Raw genomic sequence first — 18,842 nt, 5'->3', positions numbered from 1 at the left:
ATCAGTAATGCCCCGAAGAATTACAATTCACACCTTTTCTGCTCTAAGTTGAGATAGGCATGAAAGTCCTAATCGACTACTTTCACGCATCACGTTAGCGGAATGCTATTTAAGCGAGGCTAAAGCTCAGACAGGACTGAGTGACCATCGATCTCTAGATGTCGTGATCGCCACTATGAACACCAAAATCAATGGTAAAAGTAATTTCCAGGGTTCGAGCTTTTCATTTCATTCTATTTGCTCATCTGGCACGGTAAACGCCGCGTACATAAGACAAGCACACCAGAAAGAACGTAGCAGCTCAGCACGCCAAGTACCAAGCACACAAACGTTCCCGGCTACACCTGCCAATTGATCAGTCCCCTCTTTCGCAAGTCTTGGAGCTGAACAGCCATGGCAGATCAGCGCCTGTGGCTTTAAAGTCCAAGCGGGGTTTCCGTTGGGCCTAGATGCATCGGAGACGATATCGATGCGAGATGGCTTTGCTCACAAAACGGCCCCCGAAATAGCAAGCGCCTCAATCATATTTATCATTGCTCGGGAGTGAATACTATTCTTATAAGCGTGATATCGCCTCATCAGTAGCAGTAAAGAATACCTTTTCATGAAAGGCTTCGATTTTCCACGGACCTGGCTTCGAGTTCCACCAGGATGAGAAGAAGAGTAAACACAAAGTCCAAGACCAGGCTGAATCTTCTAGTCTAGCCGACCGTTCCGCAACGCCAGGAACAGGTGAGAGCGATTTCATCATGAGCAGCCTCGACGAAGAACGGGAAGCGATATTATCATGGCTCTCAGATCTGGACATGGAAAAGGAGCTTATGAAGACTTTGAGTAAGCGAATCAAAGAGACGTCGGAATGGATCCTCCAAACTCCAGAGATCTCAAAATGGGCTTTGGGACAAGGACAGCGCCGAATGCTCTGGTGTCATGGACTTCCAGGTTCTGGATTAACGACGCTTTTCTCAGTCATCGTCGATCATTTCCGCAAGACCTTCACAGATTCGAAGTCCGCAGTTTCTTACATTTACTGTGATGACGAGGGATTCGAACAATCTCAGTACTCTGCCTTGACGCTGATCTCCACCATATGCAAACAGTTGGCAGAGCAAAGCAAAGAGGTTCCAGCTTATCTCTTGAAGCTATACAAAACCCTTGCTCCAAACGAAGAGAACATCGGAATCGACGAAGCGACACGGCTGCTTTTGACATTGTGCGAGAGCTTCGAAAAAGTTGTGATCTGTGTAGATTGCCTTGGTGCCATAAGTCCCGGTGAGAAGCCCATCCTTCTCTCGAAATTGAAGTGGATGAGCAACAATGGAGCCCTGGTCCTTCTTACGAATTGTACTCACGGAGATTTACCGGAAGGATGCTGTTGTCATGATGACCTTGTTGATGCCTTTGCAGAAGAAGAGATGATGTTGATCAGAGCAAAAGACGAGGATATCAGAGCTTGTGTTTGGCAGAGGCTCGAACATCATCCGAGCAAAAATGAATTGGATTTCGAGAGTGGAGAGGCTTCCAGAATCGTGGACGACATTGTGAGAGACTCCGGTGGAATGTTTCCCGTGGCGCTCTTGAAGGTGGACAAAGAGCTTCGAAGGCGCAAGAGTCGGCGACTTCACGTTAATGCCCTTCTAGCGGATTCAGCACGCCATCTGACTTCAGACGTAAATCATCTAGATCGCCTTAACGATGATTTGGATTCGGATACGCTGTCCCAATCTTTGGCACGCCGTTCTTCGAGGTCTTCATCGCATTGTCCGCAAGGTATATCGTCCCTCTCGACACGTTCGCCTTCACCACGTGGACAACACCCGCTGCCTCAAACAAATGCACAAGCTGGGCGACCTCCCCATCCACGACGCCTCTCCACATCGGACAGTACTTCATCATTTGCCGAGACGCAGTCAGCACCATCTCCTGACGATGAACAACCGTCGTCAACATTGCCTATACCAAATGGGTCTCCGTCAGATGGCCCGCACGAATTTCTCGATTTGACCGTAGATTCTTCCTTTTACGAGTGGCCTGCGCCAAGTGCGTCTCTAGTTGCACAGTCATCCGCCATTCCTTTTCCCATCAGGTCCTCATCGTTTCAATCTTTGGGCATCCCACCGCCACCAGGTCCTCCCGCCAATTTTCTTCAAGATGCGTCGCCCGCTCCGAATAGCTTTCCACCTGTTCATGGTCCTACAGCTGATTTTTCCCATTTAACTCGTGCATTTCCACCGCCCGCAGCCCCTATTGTAGGGTACATACCCCCTTCATTAGGATTTTGTAACGGCCCGCCGATAGGATTCCCTTCCATCAACGCCACTACGTGCGAGCCCCTGCCTTTCCCACTGTCCCCAAAGGCCAGTGAAAATAGTTCGTTTCAGGCTTGGAAGCGAGACCCCACGCTTAGAGAGTTCTCTTTAAGACTTTTGGGCTGGGTAATATATACGAAAGAGCAGCTAACACTTCATGAACTTGTACAAGCCGTAACCACGGATTATCCTCTAGACCATAATCGTTCGATATTAATCCAGGGATCGGATGCAAGATTCCAGACTCTTCGAGATCCAGAACCAGGAGATTTGAGCAGGAATGGTACCAACGATCAGCCTCCTTCTGTCACATCAGATGCTGTCTTTGATGAGAAGTGGGACAATGGGATTTCCCTGCTTGAAATGTGCCATGGATGGATCCGGATTCAGGAGGATACGAAGGAGATCCAACTATCTGACGTCTGGTGGAAGTGGTCTCTGCCTCAAGAGGCAGCAGATCAAATCTTTCCAAATATGCATTACCGGATAGCAGCTACATGCCTTAAGCTGTTATCAAGAAATGATTCTCTTGAGAGTAATCAGGTCGATTTGAGGAACCCATCCAACAAGGCTTTAGTGCCGTTCAAACGCTATGCACAGCGGTTTTGGGTTGCTCATTACCTGGAAAGTGGGGACGAGAGGTTAGTTCAACATGCAGTCATCTACTTCAACAAATTATACCAGCAGCCAGCAAGTTGGGTTGAAGAACGAAATCCGATGTGGAAAGATAAGTATCATGTAGTCGTCGTTGACGACGAGACACCGTTGATAAAGGCGGCTCGACTCGGTCTGAACGATATTCTTGAGAAGCTGTTGCGCACTCGAATGTACAACATCAACTTCAAGTCTTCCAACCGAGAGTCTGCCATTTCAGTTGCTGTTACTGCTGGTTTTACTAGTACGGTGCAACTTCTTTATCGATATGGTGCTTCGATACATTATCGCAACTCGGTAGGTATGGGATTAGTTCACATGGCAGTAGAAAGAGATGATGAAGTCATGGTTGCTCTTTTGCTCTGGTGTGGGTTGACAGCAAATGGCCTATCCGCAGGCGACCGGCCAGAGCCACCGATCCTAGTTGCTGCAAGGAAAAACAGTGTCAACGCAGCATCTGTTCTTCTTGATCACGGTGCTAGTATTCTCACACCAGGAGTATTGAATGACGCGGCTCGACAGGGTCATGAAGATTTTGTGCGGCTGATTGTTGAGCGTGGCTTCGATTTGTCATCGTCCACACTGTGTCACGAATCTCTGTTGGAGAACGCGGTGTCCTCAGGCTCGCTGACTCTCGTTGAGTACTTGATTCGTAATGGAGTTGATCCGTGCCGTGTCAACAACGAAGGAATTCATCCAGCTGTTCACGACGCAGCTCGCTACGGCCATCTTCAAATTCTCAGATTACTACTAGACCACGGAGCTAATCCATGGAGAATGAAAAAGGTTAGCGAAACCGCATCACGGCGACTCGAGAGGACTGCAATTGAGGCAGCAATGTGGGAACGTCGATCAGAAGTCGTGGAATTTCTTCTGTCACACATTCCCGATGACCTACCGAATGTGACAAAGTTAGAAATCGCAGCGACTGCTATCTCCGGCAAATCACCAGATGTTCTGGATTTTATGCTCGAACGCCTCTTTGACGGCGTTGACCCTGAAGAGAGGAAGGGATTCGAGAAACGCTTGATTTCGGACGCTGTATCAGAAAACGCAGAAGAAACTTTAGAGCGTCTCCTAAGTCGCGGGTTCGATCCAAACTTCACAGATGAGAAGGGTTCTGGCCCGTTGCATATCGCAGCAGCAAGAGGAACAGCAGGGATAGTCTCTATGCTTCTAAGTCATGGAGCAGATATGCATAAATTAACAGAAGACAAGAAATCTGCCGTTGGCATTGCCGCTCGAGCCTGCAATGTTGACGTCTTGAAGGTCTTGCTGGGACGGGATTCTCGAGGTGATCTTTTCGACCATGACGATTCTATTGTCATAGAAGTAGCCGAAAGTGACCTTGGCGTTACGAAGTGGGCTGCAGTTGTAAGGCTTCTGCTCAGCCATGGCGCATGCACGAACAGCTCGAATGCTCGTGGAGAGACAGCGCTGCACTATGCGGTGCTTGATAACGACCTAGAACTGGTGAAAGAATTATTAGACCATGGTATCAATACCTCCGTGATCTCTCATCGTGGGGGTAGTGCTCTTCACCTTGCCGCGTTTAAGGGACAAATGAGCATTGTCAGGGAACTTATCAGTCATGGGGCACCAATCGACCTAGCTTACAGTTTTCATGGCGAAAAGTATGTAGTAGATGACAGTCGTGGCGAGTCCAGCAACCGACCTCATGATTGGGGGCCCATTGACGAGCTTTGGACACCGCTTCATAGTGCTGCTTGTAGTGGACATGATGATGTTGCCGACTTTCTACTACAGCAGGGGGCTCAGATATCTCCGAAGGCGTTTAACGGAGATACTCCACTACATGTAGCCGCTTCCGCTGGGGAGACTTCGATCATCAGGAAGCTATTGCAGCGAGGTGCAGATGCTTCCGAAAAACAGTGTGCTGGAAACACACCTTTGCACTGTGTGGCACGCGCGAACATGGCTTCCTCGATCCAAAAACTTACTGACCACTTCTTGTGCAATTGTAAGAGAGCGAAGAAGGCTAGAGAAACAGCAGCGTTGCCACCAACACGGCGATGGATTGACTGCGTTTCTGTTCTTGTCCAATACGGAGCAGACCTTGGTGTGGAAAACCTCGAAGGACTGACTCCTCTTGCGGTTGCCGTCTGTTGTGACAACCATGAGGTAGTCAAAGCCTTTATCAACCACATACCACAGAATTTATATACAACCGCAGCGTATTTAAAGCTCTTGGGCGCTTGCGAAGGCACTACCTCAGCAGCGACGCTTCGATCAATCACGAGTTTCTTTGAGGAAACGAAGGAATCGCGTGAACAGTGGGATAAGATTTTGATTGCTGCATGCGAAGCTGGCAACATCGAGATGACCAGGCTGGCTTTGGAAAAGGGAGCTCGCGCAGGCACGAGAACTTTAAATGGGACATACCTCCTTCACGAAGCTATCGCCAAAGAGCAGTCCGAAATTGTTAGCTCTTTGCTTGAAGCTGGCGCCGATATCAATATGCTAGATTCCTCAGGGCGCAATGCATTGCACATAGCTTCAGCACATCGCGGCGAAAGGACTTTGACAGTCAACTACCAGAGCAGAGAAAAAGAACTCATAGCAGAAGAGCTACTGAAGACTGGAGCAAGAGTGAATTCGCGAACATCTTCTGGAGACACGGCTTTACACTTTGCTGTCAGCACTGGCGTTACCGCTTTGGTTCAACTATTGATCCGTTTCGGCGCGTCAGTAAACATTCGTAACGGAAGAGGCCTGACGCCTCTCCATGCGGCTACTGCAACTTGGGTATTTCCGGAAATAGTCGAGCTGCTGCTTCAGAACGACGCCTGTCCTTCGGCGCAGGATTACGCTGGGTTTACGCCACTGCATAGTATCAGAGATGTAGGGGAAACGGGAGGGCTGGTCGTTGACATGATAGTCAGACATGGAGGAGACCATTCGATTCCAGCACGAAACGGCGACAAGCCAATCCATCTCGCGATCCGGCGTTCGAACTGGACTGTGTTTGAACGACTCATACGTGCAGGTGCTTCAATTCTAGATCGCCGTACAAATGGGGATACAGTTCTGCACATTGCGGTAAAACATAACAGAGAGTCGCTTGTCAGTCGTTTGATAAGCCTGGGTGCAGATCCCGGGGCCGTGGACGGCACTGGATGGACAGCTCTTCATTATGCAGTTCGTAGCCAAAACATGGCGATACTAGCTATGCTTGCACAACACAAGCCCAAAAGCGGTACAAATATAGACGGAGTTAGAATGACACCTCTTTCCCAAGCATTGGGCAGTAAAAGTGATGAGATTAGGAAGTTTCTAGTCAACGCGGGCTACGACCTTGATGAGTAAGTGTAGATGATCAACGAAGCCTACAAGTACTTGAACTAACGTGGTCTCACAAAGAAACCATTCTGTGAGCGGAACAGATTAATCGATGGCCTGAGATGGCGGAAAATTGTTGAAGATTATGATAGATGTGTGGTTTAACGTACATCAGGAACATGCGGGGCAATTTTTGTCGCGGTTTACCTAATTTTGATAATCTGAAATGACGCATTTCCATTCATCTTGTATCGCGTCATAGCTTCTCCGTCCATGATGCCGTGGATATACGCCTCTCCAATCAGCGTGTAATGGTTCGAAGTTGCACGCAGAACCAATGGAAGCTGCCCACCACAACAGATGGCAACGACATCATTCTTTTCGACCTGTTCTGCAGTGAGACCTAAATAGCCCTGCTCCGTCACGATCAGTTTGCGACGGAAGCTTGCTGGATGTGGACCGGTGACGCTTTCGTGGATGTCATCTGGTTCTATTGCATTAATCTTCAAAAGGCTCTCATTTCCAACTTTGCCAGCAAGCGACGGCTGGATGCATCCTCGCATGCCTACATCGACGCTAAACCTGTACGTATCTGCGACCAGCACTCGTGGGAGCGCTTTTCGCAGTGCCTGATGAGCATCTGGAGTACAAGACAAAGTGTCCAACCATTCGATCCAATCTACGGCAATCGCGGAACTGTCGTGTGAATTTCCTGTAGATGGAGAGACGAGTTCGACTTTGTCGAAGATGAACCCTTCGACCGATAATATGTTTGAATATCTGTCAATAGAAGTCTGAGCCCGAGTATCGCCCGAAGCGTTGAACAGCTTGCCGATCACGTCGCGACCTGAGGCTGCTTCTTCGCTCGTCTTTTGACTTACGAGACTCCGTTTGAAGAATGGTATCGGGCCGGATTTGGATGTCCAGTTTGGAACCCAGGACGGCAGATTCTCCAAAGATCCTGTCTCCGACATCGTGCAATGCCCAAGTATATCAAGACTATGGTGCTTCTGAATGATCGAGAGAGCCGCGTTAGTGTAAACCTCATCAACGGGAAGCTCGTAGTTCACGTCTATAAGTTCATCGCCATCGACAGAAGTTGGTATAAGAGCGTAGAGTTTGTCCCTCGGATTGGTAGCATCGAATCCACGAAGCACCGAAATCAGATCTTCAAGTCTAAGGTACAAAGTTGTCCCAGTTTCATGGTAGGCGCGTCGAAGCTCAGAGTATATGTGCATGTAAACTGCATTCAGACTGTTGCATTGTTCCAAGCGGTCAAGACCTTCAAAGCGGGAGATCATATTGCGAACAATCTTGTTAACAGTCAATATCTTCGTAAATTCGATGGTGTGACGCCCACATATTACAACGCTGCCATTTTTGGCTGGTGCTGTAGCTTCCTGGTACACCCAGATGCGAGACCACCACGGCCGCTTGAATATATCCTCGATTCCGTCCCAGGCACGGGCCGATCCAGACGGGCCAGCAAAAAGTAGAGAAACCTGCTCTGAAGTAATGGCGGACAGTTGAGCTCCGGGCCTGTTGTGCTTAACGACTGTTTGTAGCCAGAATGAATCGTATATGTGGCTCAAGTGCTCAAAAGCCTCCTTTGTAGTCGAAACTTCGTTGCCAAGCCAGATTACAACAGAGTCTGCACCTTCATAGACTCTCTTCATCTGTCTGATTTGAGCATTGCGCTCCGGGATGTTTTGTTGATCTGGTCATGTTGTCACTTTGCCGTGTTTTACTCGAGACATACCATCATTACCTATGCAAATTGCATCAATCCAAAGGATCTCTGCATCGTACTCCTTTCGGAACTCCTTTAAAAATGCATAAAGATTCTCGGTCACGCTGAATTCGAAGCCATCAACACGAATCGGTTCATTGTGCATAGCTGTACCCCATACGTAGGAGAGAGCTTTGAACGGCTTGGATCCGTTAACCGGATAATGCTCAAGAAAGCATTCTATGGGCTCATCGGAAAAGCCTGGATTGAGGACAAGCAGCCGGAATTCTTCAGCCTTTAGTGGCCTATACACCATTCCCACAAAAGGATTTGCTCCTGGGAGGTACAGATCTTCCGTCTCGCTTTCCGTATCTGAGCCCGAATTTCTATAGTGTGGAAGGACTTCTATTCCCTTTTCCATTAACGTGATATCTCCGCAGGCTGGAATGATAACCTTGACCCCAAGGGCACGCGCAAGCTCGGCTCCAAAAGTGTGATCCATGACTGCTTTTTGTCAGTATCGTCCGTCCGGTTTGAAGGAAGGAATCACAGATGCTCTGCATTTAGTTGTGCACATTCTCGCAGGCCATGGCTGACCGTAATTTTAGCTTGCATTTGAAAGGCGATGGGGGCTGAAAGAACAGTGGCCAGAACGTTCCTCTCGAGGCTGAGGTGCGTAAGGCCACATGCAGGTGCGCTTCTTGAGTCGCTAAAACTTGCTTGTTGTTTCATGCCAAGATTGCCGTCATCAGAAGCTCGTGTTCTGCAACTTGGCATTTATAGCTCGATATCGCCTACAGCCTCGTCACAGTTGGGGGCCAGCCTTGCTTTTTTGCAAGGTTATGAACACTTCACGTTAGACGGTGGCTTATGGCCTACCTTAGATTGTACACGATTGGACATAAAATGTCTTTATGAGGCTTACCATAATCACCATGCCGTTAGTGAATTTTCCAAGTGAGAATATCAGCTGAGTTGAGTTCTCTTCATTAACGGCAACACAGGATGAAAAATATCAAGACCCTTCTCGTGCTTTTGATATGTATCCATTTTTGCCGATGCTCTGTCTCATGTAAGAAAATCTGTCTCAAGTACCATATCTTGAGAGCCATAATGTGATTGAATCTTTGACCCAGGAAACCAGGGCTAAATACCTGTTTCAAGCCGTTGTTCTATGCCTGATAGACAGTAAAGAGATAGAAGTGTGGCGTGGAAGAACATGCCACTGAGATTGCGACTAGACTCAAATGTGTGAAGCCCCGTCGTCGTTGGTCCTTCTCCGTTGAGAGATTAGACCGTCCATCCTCAGCACCTAATCTACAAAGCACACCCATGTCACAAAAGAGAACCTGCCGCCTGAATGACAGCACAACTCCTTGAGCCTGGAAACTTCGAATTTCATGATCGTGTCTCTCATCATCACAAAAGATCTTCTACAAGTCTGGACCAAGGTCATTTTCCCTGTTTTCCCAAGTGAGGTGAAAATAAAGGTATGGATGAGTGAATTCAGTACAAGGATTTTAAGTAGCACCTCGAAGACAGCGTGAAAGTCTTTCCGTGGCCACTCTTTGCAAGTAGGTCAGGTACTTATCCATTCATCCCCACAGAAACGAACGGTCGGCAGCCGGGAGTTCGTCAATATATTGTGGGGTACAAAGAGGAGAGAAGAGCTCGTGCAGGGTGCCACGAACGCGCAAGTCAACGCTCGTATGCTTATTTGGCAAGCGTGGTGAATGGAGCGTCCACGAGTATCGGTATCCTTCCTTCTGCAGGCTCAGTGGTTGCACGAAGGCTTCGAATTTGAGGAACTCTTGGGTTGGTGAAATAAGCATCTGCATGCAGGAGGTGTTTTCATAAGCAAAGCAATAGACTAGATCTGCAATCCTTCACGCCATATCCTGCGAGCTTTTTGGACACCAAATGGATGGCATAAGCAATAATGCTGGATTGAGTCCTTCGAGTCGCGTAGTATCAACGCCCTCGACGAATCCAACTCATCACGCTTATCTAACATCATCATCCTCTCTTGAGCAAATGCCTATGAGCAGAGATTCCTTGGTCTATTTTACTGGTGCTCGGCAGCTGCAGAGCCTGCATATGCGGTGCGACGAAGTTGGCGAGGCTGTGATTTGCTTTTCAAGGTTTCAGAGCGGCGAAGCTTGATGTTGGAGTGTTACACTCAATACTTCCTGTTCGCAGAACAGGAACGCCGAGCGTGCAGAGCGAAAATATAGATGGTGGACGATAGTTGACATCGGGATGTAAGTATCGGGAGAAGAAATGTTCCAAAGTCGCACTTTCATGCATTAGTGAGGTAGCTCTTGCGGTTTAAGAACTGACTGCAGAGGTTATATTAGAGCCCGATTCTCCAAGACCTCTGCTTCCTTCCACTGACAACATCGTGCAAATCATCATGCCCAACTTCAACATGTCTTGGCTTCGGAGCCTGGTCCTTACGACAAGTGCTATTGTGGCCGCTCAAGAAGCAAGCAAAGGTACAAGCAAAGGCATCTCTTGGGGTTCTCTTTATTAGCACTCAACTCATCAGCTAAATATTCTCTCAGCTGTTCTATCCAGAGCGACAAATGCAAGCTGTACCATTACTGGGCCCCTCAAGCTCAACTCTGATCCCGTGTCTCGTAGGTGCATCCGACGATATGACAATTGTGCACGAGCAGTATAACTGAAATTTGACCTTGCATCAGGATATCTTCCACAACCAGTCTCGTACTCAGCTAGCAATGAGTCCTACGTTCTCGGATGGCAACTGAGCGGCCTCATCGGCACACTTCCCAAGCTTCCAGCCGTGTGCGAGAACTTCGATGCCATCGCGTTCAAGCTCGCGAAGACAGGTCTCTCGGTTGACGCAATAAAGCTCCCGTTATGCAATCGTGCCAATTGCGACATTGCCAACGATCGACTCAACATACTGAGTAACTTGATAGGCTACGTTGGCAACCTCTTTCTGTCTGAGCTGAGTGCCGCCGTGATCAGCTCTCCAGAAAACTGGCTCACGCTTTGCAATACCATCAATCCGGCTCTGACTGGGATTTTCTTCGGTCCTGCCAATGTGGTCGTCCCTACTGTGTGTGGTTATGCAGGATTTGTGAGTGCACCTTCACCTGACGTGGGAACGAATGACGTCCCGCCCACAGCAGCAGTCGTCGTGCACGATGCTGCAACGTCTCTTCTGGCCTGGCAATTCGTAGCTTTGTTCCAGAAGGAGGAGGACGTCAATTACTTCTGTAGCAACTTCATCGGAGGCGAATATGACATCCTTCCCGCAGTGACTGGTCTTGACCTCAACGCAACCCTCTTTGACGCGACAGTTTGTCAATTCCTCAACAAGTCACTGCCCAGTGTCAAGGAGATTCGCGATCATTATTTCATACACGGTGCGGAGATTTTCGCCGAGAGCTTGTGGAGCATCAGTAACAGCGCGCAATTCCGCCAATTCGTGTGCAAGGGTTATAAGAAAGGGTGTCTTGACAATTTCGCCGTGCCGAATTACTACGTTGGCTCGGCAAAACAAGTATTTGACAAGAAGATCATTGCACACTGCCAGGCTTCTTCGGTCAATGCTTGAGCACTTTTAATCACAGTAAAAGCATCAGAATTATTCTTGGTGGCACTCCTCGACTCATTTCGGGTGTTGGTTGCGTCCGAATCAAATTCTCTTCAAGCTCAGAATTCACTTCGATACCTTAGCCACTGCTACGGTGTTTTCGGGTTAAAAACGGAAAGACATTATACTAATGCAGAAAATAAGTTAAGAAGGACAGAAACAATAATGAAAAAGAAGAGCTGCTACAGTTTTTCACATCACATACAAACCTATCTTGCACCACCCTAGCCCAGCCCATAAATGTGTCACCGAACATTAGGCATGCATAAATTATGTTATTGGCAGCTTCATATTGCACCAGCATCATCCATCGTGTGCGCATATCATATCGTCCGCGCTATACTATCAGCATGAGAAATCTTCAAGAAATATTCTAGATCTTCTTGCCCAGAATGTTAAAGGCCTAGCAGTCAAATAGTTAGCACTGCTAGGTCTCAATATAACGCAAGGCATTAAACCTTTTCTTTCAGCTTCTCATGGAACGCCTTGTCCCTGTCCTTGACCTTCTGCACATGTCCGTCCTTTCCACCCGGCGTTGCGAATATGCTACCCTTGCGCTTCTGGAACTGCGAGGGCGGAACCTTGGACGCGTCTAATCTCCAGTATCAGCAAGAAGCCGGCACAAAAAGGCAAAAGGCCACAAATAAGACTGTCTGTGTAGCATTCGTAAGAAGCTCCTACGCATAATTGCGCGAGAGCGAGGCAGGGCTGGACGTATCGTTTGAGCTCGAAATGTTTCCACCGTCAAAAAAAACCCCACTTACCCCATTCCCTGCTCAGACGTCTGTCGTTGCTTGGGGAACTCGGCGGCGAGAGTGTATTGGTGTCCCTGACAGGAACGTCGTCGGCATCGAGTCTCTTTTCGGTACTGGCGCTACTGGATGCCACAGGCTCTGGAGTGGTCAAAGCTGGGGAGAAGCATCAGTATCAATGATCATGATGTTTGAGTCAGCCTTAAGCTGACCCGGAAGCAGACCTCGCATACTTATTGTAGTATTATTAGAAGCACTCGCCATATCTACGGGTTCCCGGATGCAAGGGAGATCGACGAGGGACGCACTCGCAAGGCCAGGACTTCTGTTAGGACTCGATGATATGGACAAATTACGTGCCTGCTTCGACGTAGTCACGACTGAATGAGGAATTGATTGCTGACCTTAAGAAAGCAGAAGATTTGAGGGAATGCACTTCATGATGGTTGGCAGTCACAAGCAGCTTATCAGAGTCGCCTAGACGTCTTGGTCCACGGATTCCTCGGCGGCGTCTTGTCATGCTGCTTCCTCTACGACTACCAGTGAGGCAAATGGAAATGCGTATAGCTAAGAGCGTGTCTCATCCTGGCATTGTTCCTCGGCGCAGAAGTCTTGCCCAATCGATCAACTGTGGCCGTGGGTCATTATGCTGATTGGGAAATTGTAGATGATCTCATGCACATGCTGGCTTTGTTTTCTTGGTTGCGAGCATAGCCTCAAATACGCCAATGTTCTGTCCAAGAGTGGCTGTTCGGACAACCAAGACTTCAGCGCGGTCAGTACTGGTACACCGCGATGAGCTTGAACGTGCAGGGATTCGATGCTGGGGCAAGCCGCAGGGCAACCCCTCTACTTGGCTGATGAAATGCATGTGCAAACAGCCGTCCTTCTCGATTTTTCCACTGTCCAGAACTACGAATGGCCAAACAATTTGGCTTTGATTCCGGGACTGGCTTGCGTAATCCCTTTCCGTGCAGTCCGTCCATAGGCCGTTCGAGAATCACAGCGTTACCCGGAGCCTTTTAGGTTCCCCGAGGGACTTTGCAGAGCTGCAGCACTTGGTAACAGAGCTTGATTTTAGTAGCTGATAGCAACGGGGTGTATCGATTTTCCAAGCTATACGCAAGAAGCGAATATGGAGTCGCCATCGTCCTATGCCGCAGACTGCCGGCAAGCACCAGTCACGGCGCCATTCCCAATAAGCATGGGATTGCACGATCAGGACCACGATTCAAGCATTGCTCTATCAGTGACTACTCGTGAGGAGGCAGTGCAAAGCTGCATTTGCGTTTGAACATACTCGGTTGTGGTAGAGCCATTCCGCTGGGTTGGTGTGCTAAGCTCGAAAAGAAGCGATGTTAGCAGACCTGGCTAAGGGTTGATCCCCATAAACCGGAGATCAGCTCTGAGTGATTTTTATATATCCCTCATCCACCGTACACTTACCGCGATAGCGACTACTGTGTCATCGATGTTGCTGGAGCTACTTGCTGCCTTCAGTCAAGGGGAGGGGCTCCAACACACGTTCGATGCGCGGATTGCGGACAATGGCGCCCGAAAGGAGAATCGGCACAAGAACGAGCGCGGAGCTACCTCAGACGGGAATATTATTTGCGGGATTTATGCTATACTTTCCTCATAGGTGAGAAAGGGCACTGGAAAGACGTCGAAAGTAGCATTCCGTTTGGTCTCAGGTCTCCACAGTCGACGGCTCACGAAGGGATGTAGATAATTCATGACGAGCGCCAGTCAATCACTTTTATCCTCTTTTTCACGGCTGAAACAGAAAATTACGATATTCATTGATCCGACTCTGTATGATAAACGTCTAGAAGACCGAAGACTTGATGGTTGTTGTTCGCAAAGGACTTCGACATCTAAGATAGCACAGCCTTGCTTAATGCACGACGTCATGCGTCAAATGTCAGTTGGAACAATGCCTTGCTGATCGCCATTCTCTTCGCGCGCGTAAAGTCGACAACATCCACATGCCACCCTTGCCATCCCCAACAAGAACCTCATGCCTGCTTGCAGCTTCTGCTCACCTTTTCTATAGTCAGCCGAAATAATCAACCTCGAATGGAGAGTTCAAAACTTGACGTCCTCGGTTACGGTGGGCCGGCTAATTCAAAGTAAAAAGGAAAAAATACGTCAGACTTCTGGTACTTGGCGATCTCGATCGCCCCGATCCGTGGTTCCAAACCATCGTCAGAAATCGCGCTCGCCGCGAAGTAAGAAACTTGAAATCTATCGTACTATCAGCTGGGCGTGCTTGTGGTTAAAGACAGCGTTTCACCGCCGTTGTTTTTCGGCTTCCGGGAGACTAATTCGGTTCCTGTGTATAACATATAGCCTTACCCTCCCCACCTTAAGTATTATCTATTGCTGGCTCCCGTCTTATTCAAGTAGCTTTTTTCTATTATCCTCCCGTCCTTGCTTTTCCCTCTCTTGCGAGGGCCCGTTCATCCACATTCTATAGCAACAAAATATGTCGTATTCGTCTTCGACTTCGTCGTCACATTACTCGCAGAGTTTTTCTTCTCCTTCAGAATCATATACCCCAAGATACAAATGGCGCACTTCGATTTCCATTTCCAGCCCTACGCCACAATCGCGAGACAGAAATCCGTCCCCTCGCTTCAACGACGTAAAACTCACCGACTGCTTCGAGACTTCAAGGATCTTCGCAAACGGCAAGCGACGAGGCAGCAACGCACAGGCGACTACACATGAGGAGAGTGTCAGTGCCATTGTCAAGTTCGAGCGTGAGCGCAATGCGTGTCGCGCCGGATGCTACGAGTGCTCGAGTTGCACGAGTCGGTGTGTGCACGTCCCTGCATATCGAAAGAATGATGCATTTCTGACGTGACCCAAGAAGGCCATACTATCGCGAATGACACCTGCGAGCGGGATCGCGAAGGGCGTGAGAGTGTTTGTGTGTGTGTCTGTGTGTGTCACGAGGACAGCGATTTGCGACCATAGGACAAGTACTCTGACGAGAAATTACCTTTTGGGGGCTGGATTTTCGCAGCAGGCGTTGACTGCAATCTCGACGTGAATTTGCGTAATAGTGACAGCTCGTCTTCATTCAGGTCATCGCACATGCCGTGGGCGTCAGCTATTGATTCAACTGAACATGGATGAAATGTGGGCGTGATACTCGGGTGGATTAAAATTTGGGAAAACGACCAGTTCATAGTTCTCATGCACGTACGCATATCGCATTAAGAACCGCACTACGTTGCAGCAGAGAGTTGCTTTGGGAAGCTCGACCCGGGAGGACCCGTGGATTCTCGAGACTTTATTCTGCTGGATTTGGCATGAGGCACACATATTGGAATGTATGCACAGCATGTTCTAACGTCGTTCTATATTCTTGGAATATCTCTACTGCTACCTTGGAATGGATGGACTTTGTATCGTCTGTTCTAGGATTGAACGTGAAGAGAGCATAATCCTCGGAGGGGATTCGTACTGTCTCGCTCTTGACAAATGAAAATAGCTTGGCTTCAACTTTATATTACCTTTGGCCATCTGCGGTCGAAAAGATCGTCTTCGGAATGAGATAAGGAGCTGGACGAGTTATCCATGCTCGCTGGCTTACCGTATCGTTCAACATGTGATTTAAAAAAAATGAACACACTAGTTAAGTAATTCTTCAACGCCAAAAACATGTCTACAGCAGAAAAAGTCTACCGAGAGGATTGCTATACTTCTCCCCTTCGCGGGGCATGTTCATGTCACTATCGCATCTTAGTTTTCAGCCTTGATTACGTGAGGATAAATGAGATCTCGGATCTTCAAATCCTCGCATCCGATTGGACGATTTGATGTCCTCCATGCAAATGTTCGCTCTTCTGCGGCAGCCATAAGATGCTGAAAGGATCCGCAGTCTTGCCTTGCGAAGATGATATTCAATGCATGCGAGGTCTGCCGTGTTGCGCAGATTTCTCGCAGCCCAAAATAACGCCAAATTTTCGATACCTCGGCCTCTCCAACGAAGATATCAATCGACAAAAGTAGCTATGTCAGACGCGGAAATAAATTCGGCGGTCTCTTCAGAATGTCCTGATGCTCTGGGACAGGAGGCCAAGTCTGCTGAAAGCCGTTCGTCGGAAAAAGGCACGAAGCCAGAAAAGGAGGCAGAGGAGAAGCTGCCGAATCTGTCGCCGCAAGACTTCAGGACGTTCAACCGCATGGCGGAGACCATGAACTACTACCACAACCACTTCCGCCGCACATGGACAATGATGTACGACGCATGCGAGGCGAACAAGCGACCGGCAGGCATGTCTATACGGCAGTTCTTGAACGCCGGGATGCAGTTTTGCCACCAGCTCACAATGCACCACGACATCGAAGAGGCGCATATCTTTCCGGTACTGGCGAAGAAGATGCCGGCGTTCAGACACGAACAAGAGATGAAAACGGCGCACAAGAGCATACATGCTGGACTGGAGAAGCTAGAACCGTGGCTGGAAGAATGTTTGGACGGAAGCAGGGAGTTGAACCTGAAGGAGCTCAAGGCGATCATGGACAGCTTTGGCGACGTGCTATGGGAGCACCTTGACGCCGAGGTCGAGCAGCTTGGTGCGGAGAACATGCGCAAGTTTTGGACCAAGACGGAGATGTTGCGGATGCCTATGTAATGCCGATGTTTTGCGTCAAGCGCCCGATTGCTTCTCGTCCTTTTTGCTTTCCATATCTCCGTCCGTCTGTACCGTCACGCTTGCCACCTCACGTGAGATGTCCGCTGCAGCCTCAACTGCTTCGGACCTTGACTTTTCCCTTGCCTCCTTGGCTTGCTTCCGCCATCTTGGTCCTGCATGCATCAGCCATATCAGCATTGGAAAGCTCAGCGCGCCCCAGAGTACCGCCACCAAGGTGCACACCCATCCCGTTCCTATGCTATCCGTCAGTGGGATGACTGCGGCCGTAGCGCCGGCCCCAAGCAGACAGCGTGTCAAGTTGTTGGCAGCTGTTGCCGCGGCAGGCTTTCCCTGATGGAGGTCGATCATCAAAATATTCATGGTGTTGAACAACGCGGACATGGCGTACCCAAAGACAAACAGCATGACGCATGGACCGGCAATGGAGACATTGGCGTCCAGCATCCATCCATACCCCACCACTGAAAGAACACCGACGACCCCTACAGGGCCGCTGATCTCGATCCGTGCTCTCTCAATTGGAAAATCGGTCAAGTCGTCCTGCCGATTGTAATCGGTTGCAATACCAAGTCTTTTCGCGTGACGTCTGTAGTTCAAGTCCACCAGTTTCCCCGTCGTGAAGGCAGATAGCGTGCTGCCCACCGCTATCGGCAGATAAATCAGTGAGATCTGGAGATCAGATAAACCATATCGTCGATGAAACTCCGACGGCAGCGCAGCGGTGAGCAGATAGAACGTCGCAAACAGCAGGCCGGTCGACAGCAATATGAGGCCTGCCGTCTTGCTGAAAACCATACCAATCACGTCCAGAGGGTTGGGGAATTGCAGATTTCTCCGCTTTGCTAGCTCGTCGCGCCTCTCAAACGGTGCCGCTTCACCCGTCCGCCTTAGCCGTCGGTCTCTCAGCAGCGTCGGGATGGATTGGTTCAGCTTTGGCGGCGGTATCGATCCGTTGCCAACGATCTTGCGACACGTCTCGGGCATGAAGAGCAGGAACGGAGTGAAGAAGGCCACGGACAGGATCAGCAAGAACCAGAAGATCCACTGCCAACCGACGTACTGCGACAGAACGCCTCCTAGGATCGGCCCGAGTGCCGGCCCCAGGATCGAGGACACGGACGTGTACGCAATGTACGAGCCTCGCTCTGCTGACGTGACCAGATCGGCAACCACCGCGTTTGCCAGGGCGACCGTCCCGCTGCTGCCCGAGCTTTGAACCATGCGCAGAACCAACAGCGCCGGGTAACTCCGCTGCAGCGCGAGTCCGAGGTTGGCGACGCTGTAGATGACCAGACAGATGATGTACGCCGGGCGCCGACCAGCCGAGTCGGAAAATCCTCCAACGAAGGTTGGAGCGATGCCTTGCAAAATCTAGTTTGCGTTTCACATTTAGCACTGCATGTGACGTGTGAGGCGGGTAACCCGGAGCTGATGAGAGCGATCCAAGGGGGAGGGGGAGGTGTAGAACAGCTTCGGCGTCGTTTGCATCTGAGACAAAATGCGAAAGACGGCAAACAAGGAGCACTCACTAGATATGTGGTAACTGTAAGAGTAATCTGGGTGTTCGACACGCGCAGATCATCTGCGATTGTGTTCAGCGCAGGGAGGTAGATGCTTGCTGTCACGGGAGAAAAGAAGGCAGCGGATGCAGCGCAGACGACCATCATTTTCTTCTGTTTGCTTGAATATATCGAGAATGGCTCATGGTCCGCACCATTGTCATTCTCCGCAACAGTGCATTCCGGCTGTGGATGCTCCTCGATATGTTTTGGAGGCTGAATGACATCATTCCTACTCTGCATG

At 49.3% G+C, this 18,842-nt stretch overlaps 6 protein-coding genes across 6 annotated transcripts; 3 read left to right on the top strand and 3 right to left on the bottom strand.

Moving 5' to 3' along the window:
* The first annotated feature begins 548 nt into the window (after positions 1-548).
* Positions 549-6,449, top strand: PV09_07979 (uncharacterized protein). Its single transcript, XM_016361819.1, has 2 exons — positions 549-6,286; positions 6,345-6,449. The coding sequence occupies exons 1-2, from the start codon at positions 750-752 to the stop codon at positions 6,370-6,372; spliced, it is 5,565 nt and encodes a 1,854-aa protein (XP_016210323.1). The 5' UTR covers positions 549-749; the 3' UTR covers positions 6,373-6,449.
* PV09_07978 (uncharacterized protein) lies at positions 6,422-8,650 on the bottom strand. The gene is made up of 2 exons (XM_016361818.1): positions 8,032-8,650; positions 6,422-7,980 (listed from the first exon to the last, which is right to left on the bottom strand). Exons 1-2 carry the CDS (start codon positions 8,492-8,494, stop codon positions 6,467-6,469), a joined length of 1,977 nt encoding a protein of 658 aa, XP_016210322.1. The 5' UTR covers positions 8,495-8,650; the 3' UTR covers positions 6,422-6,466.
* A 1,755-nt stretch (positions 8,651-10,405) lies between these two features.
* Positions 10,406-11,578, top strand: PV09_07977 (uncharacterized protein; the record flags this gene model as incomplete). Its single annotated transcript, XM_016361817.1, has 3 exons — positions 10,406-10,487; positions 10,557-10,631; positions 10,698-11,578. The coding sequence occupies 3 exons, from the start codon at positions 10,406-10,408 to the stop codon at positions 11,576-11,578; spliced, it is 1,038 nt and encodes a 345-aa protein (XP_016210321.1).
* Positions 11,579-11,826: 248 nt separating this feature from the next.
* Positions 11,827-12,633, bottom strand: PV09_07976 (uncharacterized protein; the record flags this gene model as incomplete). The annotated part of the gene is made up of 4 exons (XM_016361816.1): positions 11,827-12,020; positions 12,076-12,209; positions 12,382-12,525; positions 12,603-12,633. 4 exons carry the CDS (start codon positions 12,631-12,633, stop codon positions 11,991-11,993), a joined length of 339 nt encoding a protein of 112 aa, XP_016210320.1. The 3' UTR covers positions 11,827-11,990.
* A 3,598-nt stretch (positions 12,634-16,231) lies between these two features.
* Positions 16,232-17,055, top strand: PV09_07975 (uncharacterized protein). The gene has a single exon (XM_016361815.1). The coding sequence runs from the start codon at positions 16,287-16,289 to the stop codon at positions 17,016-17,018; it is 732 nt and encodes a 243-aa protein (XP_016210319.1). The 5' UTR covers positions 16,232-16,286; the 3' UTR covers positions 17,019-17,055.
* Positions 16,963-18,841, bottom strand: PV09_07974 (uncharacterized protein; the record flags this gene model as incomplete). Its single annotated transcript, XM_016361814.1, has 2 exons — positions 16,963-18,410; positions 18,569-18,841. 2 exons carry the CDS (start codon positions 18,839-18,841, stop codon positions 17,034-17,036), a joined length of 1,650 nt encoding a protein of 549 aa, XP_016210318.1. The 3' UTR covers positions 16,963-17,033.
* Between the last annotated feature and the right edge of the window lies 1 nt (position 18,842).

Source organism: Verruconis gallopava, assembly GCF_000836295.1.
Source record: "Verruconis gallopava strain CBS 43764 unplaced genomic scaffold supercont1.35, whole genome shotgun sequence".
Lineage (NCBI taxonomy): Eukaryota > Fungi > Ascomycota > Dothideomycetes > Venturiales > Sympoventuriaceae > Verruconis > Verruconis gallopava.
This window is presented reverse-complemented; position numbering and strand designations above follow the sequence as displayed.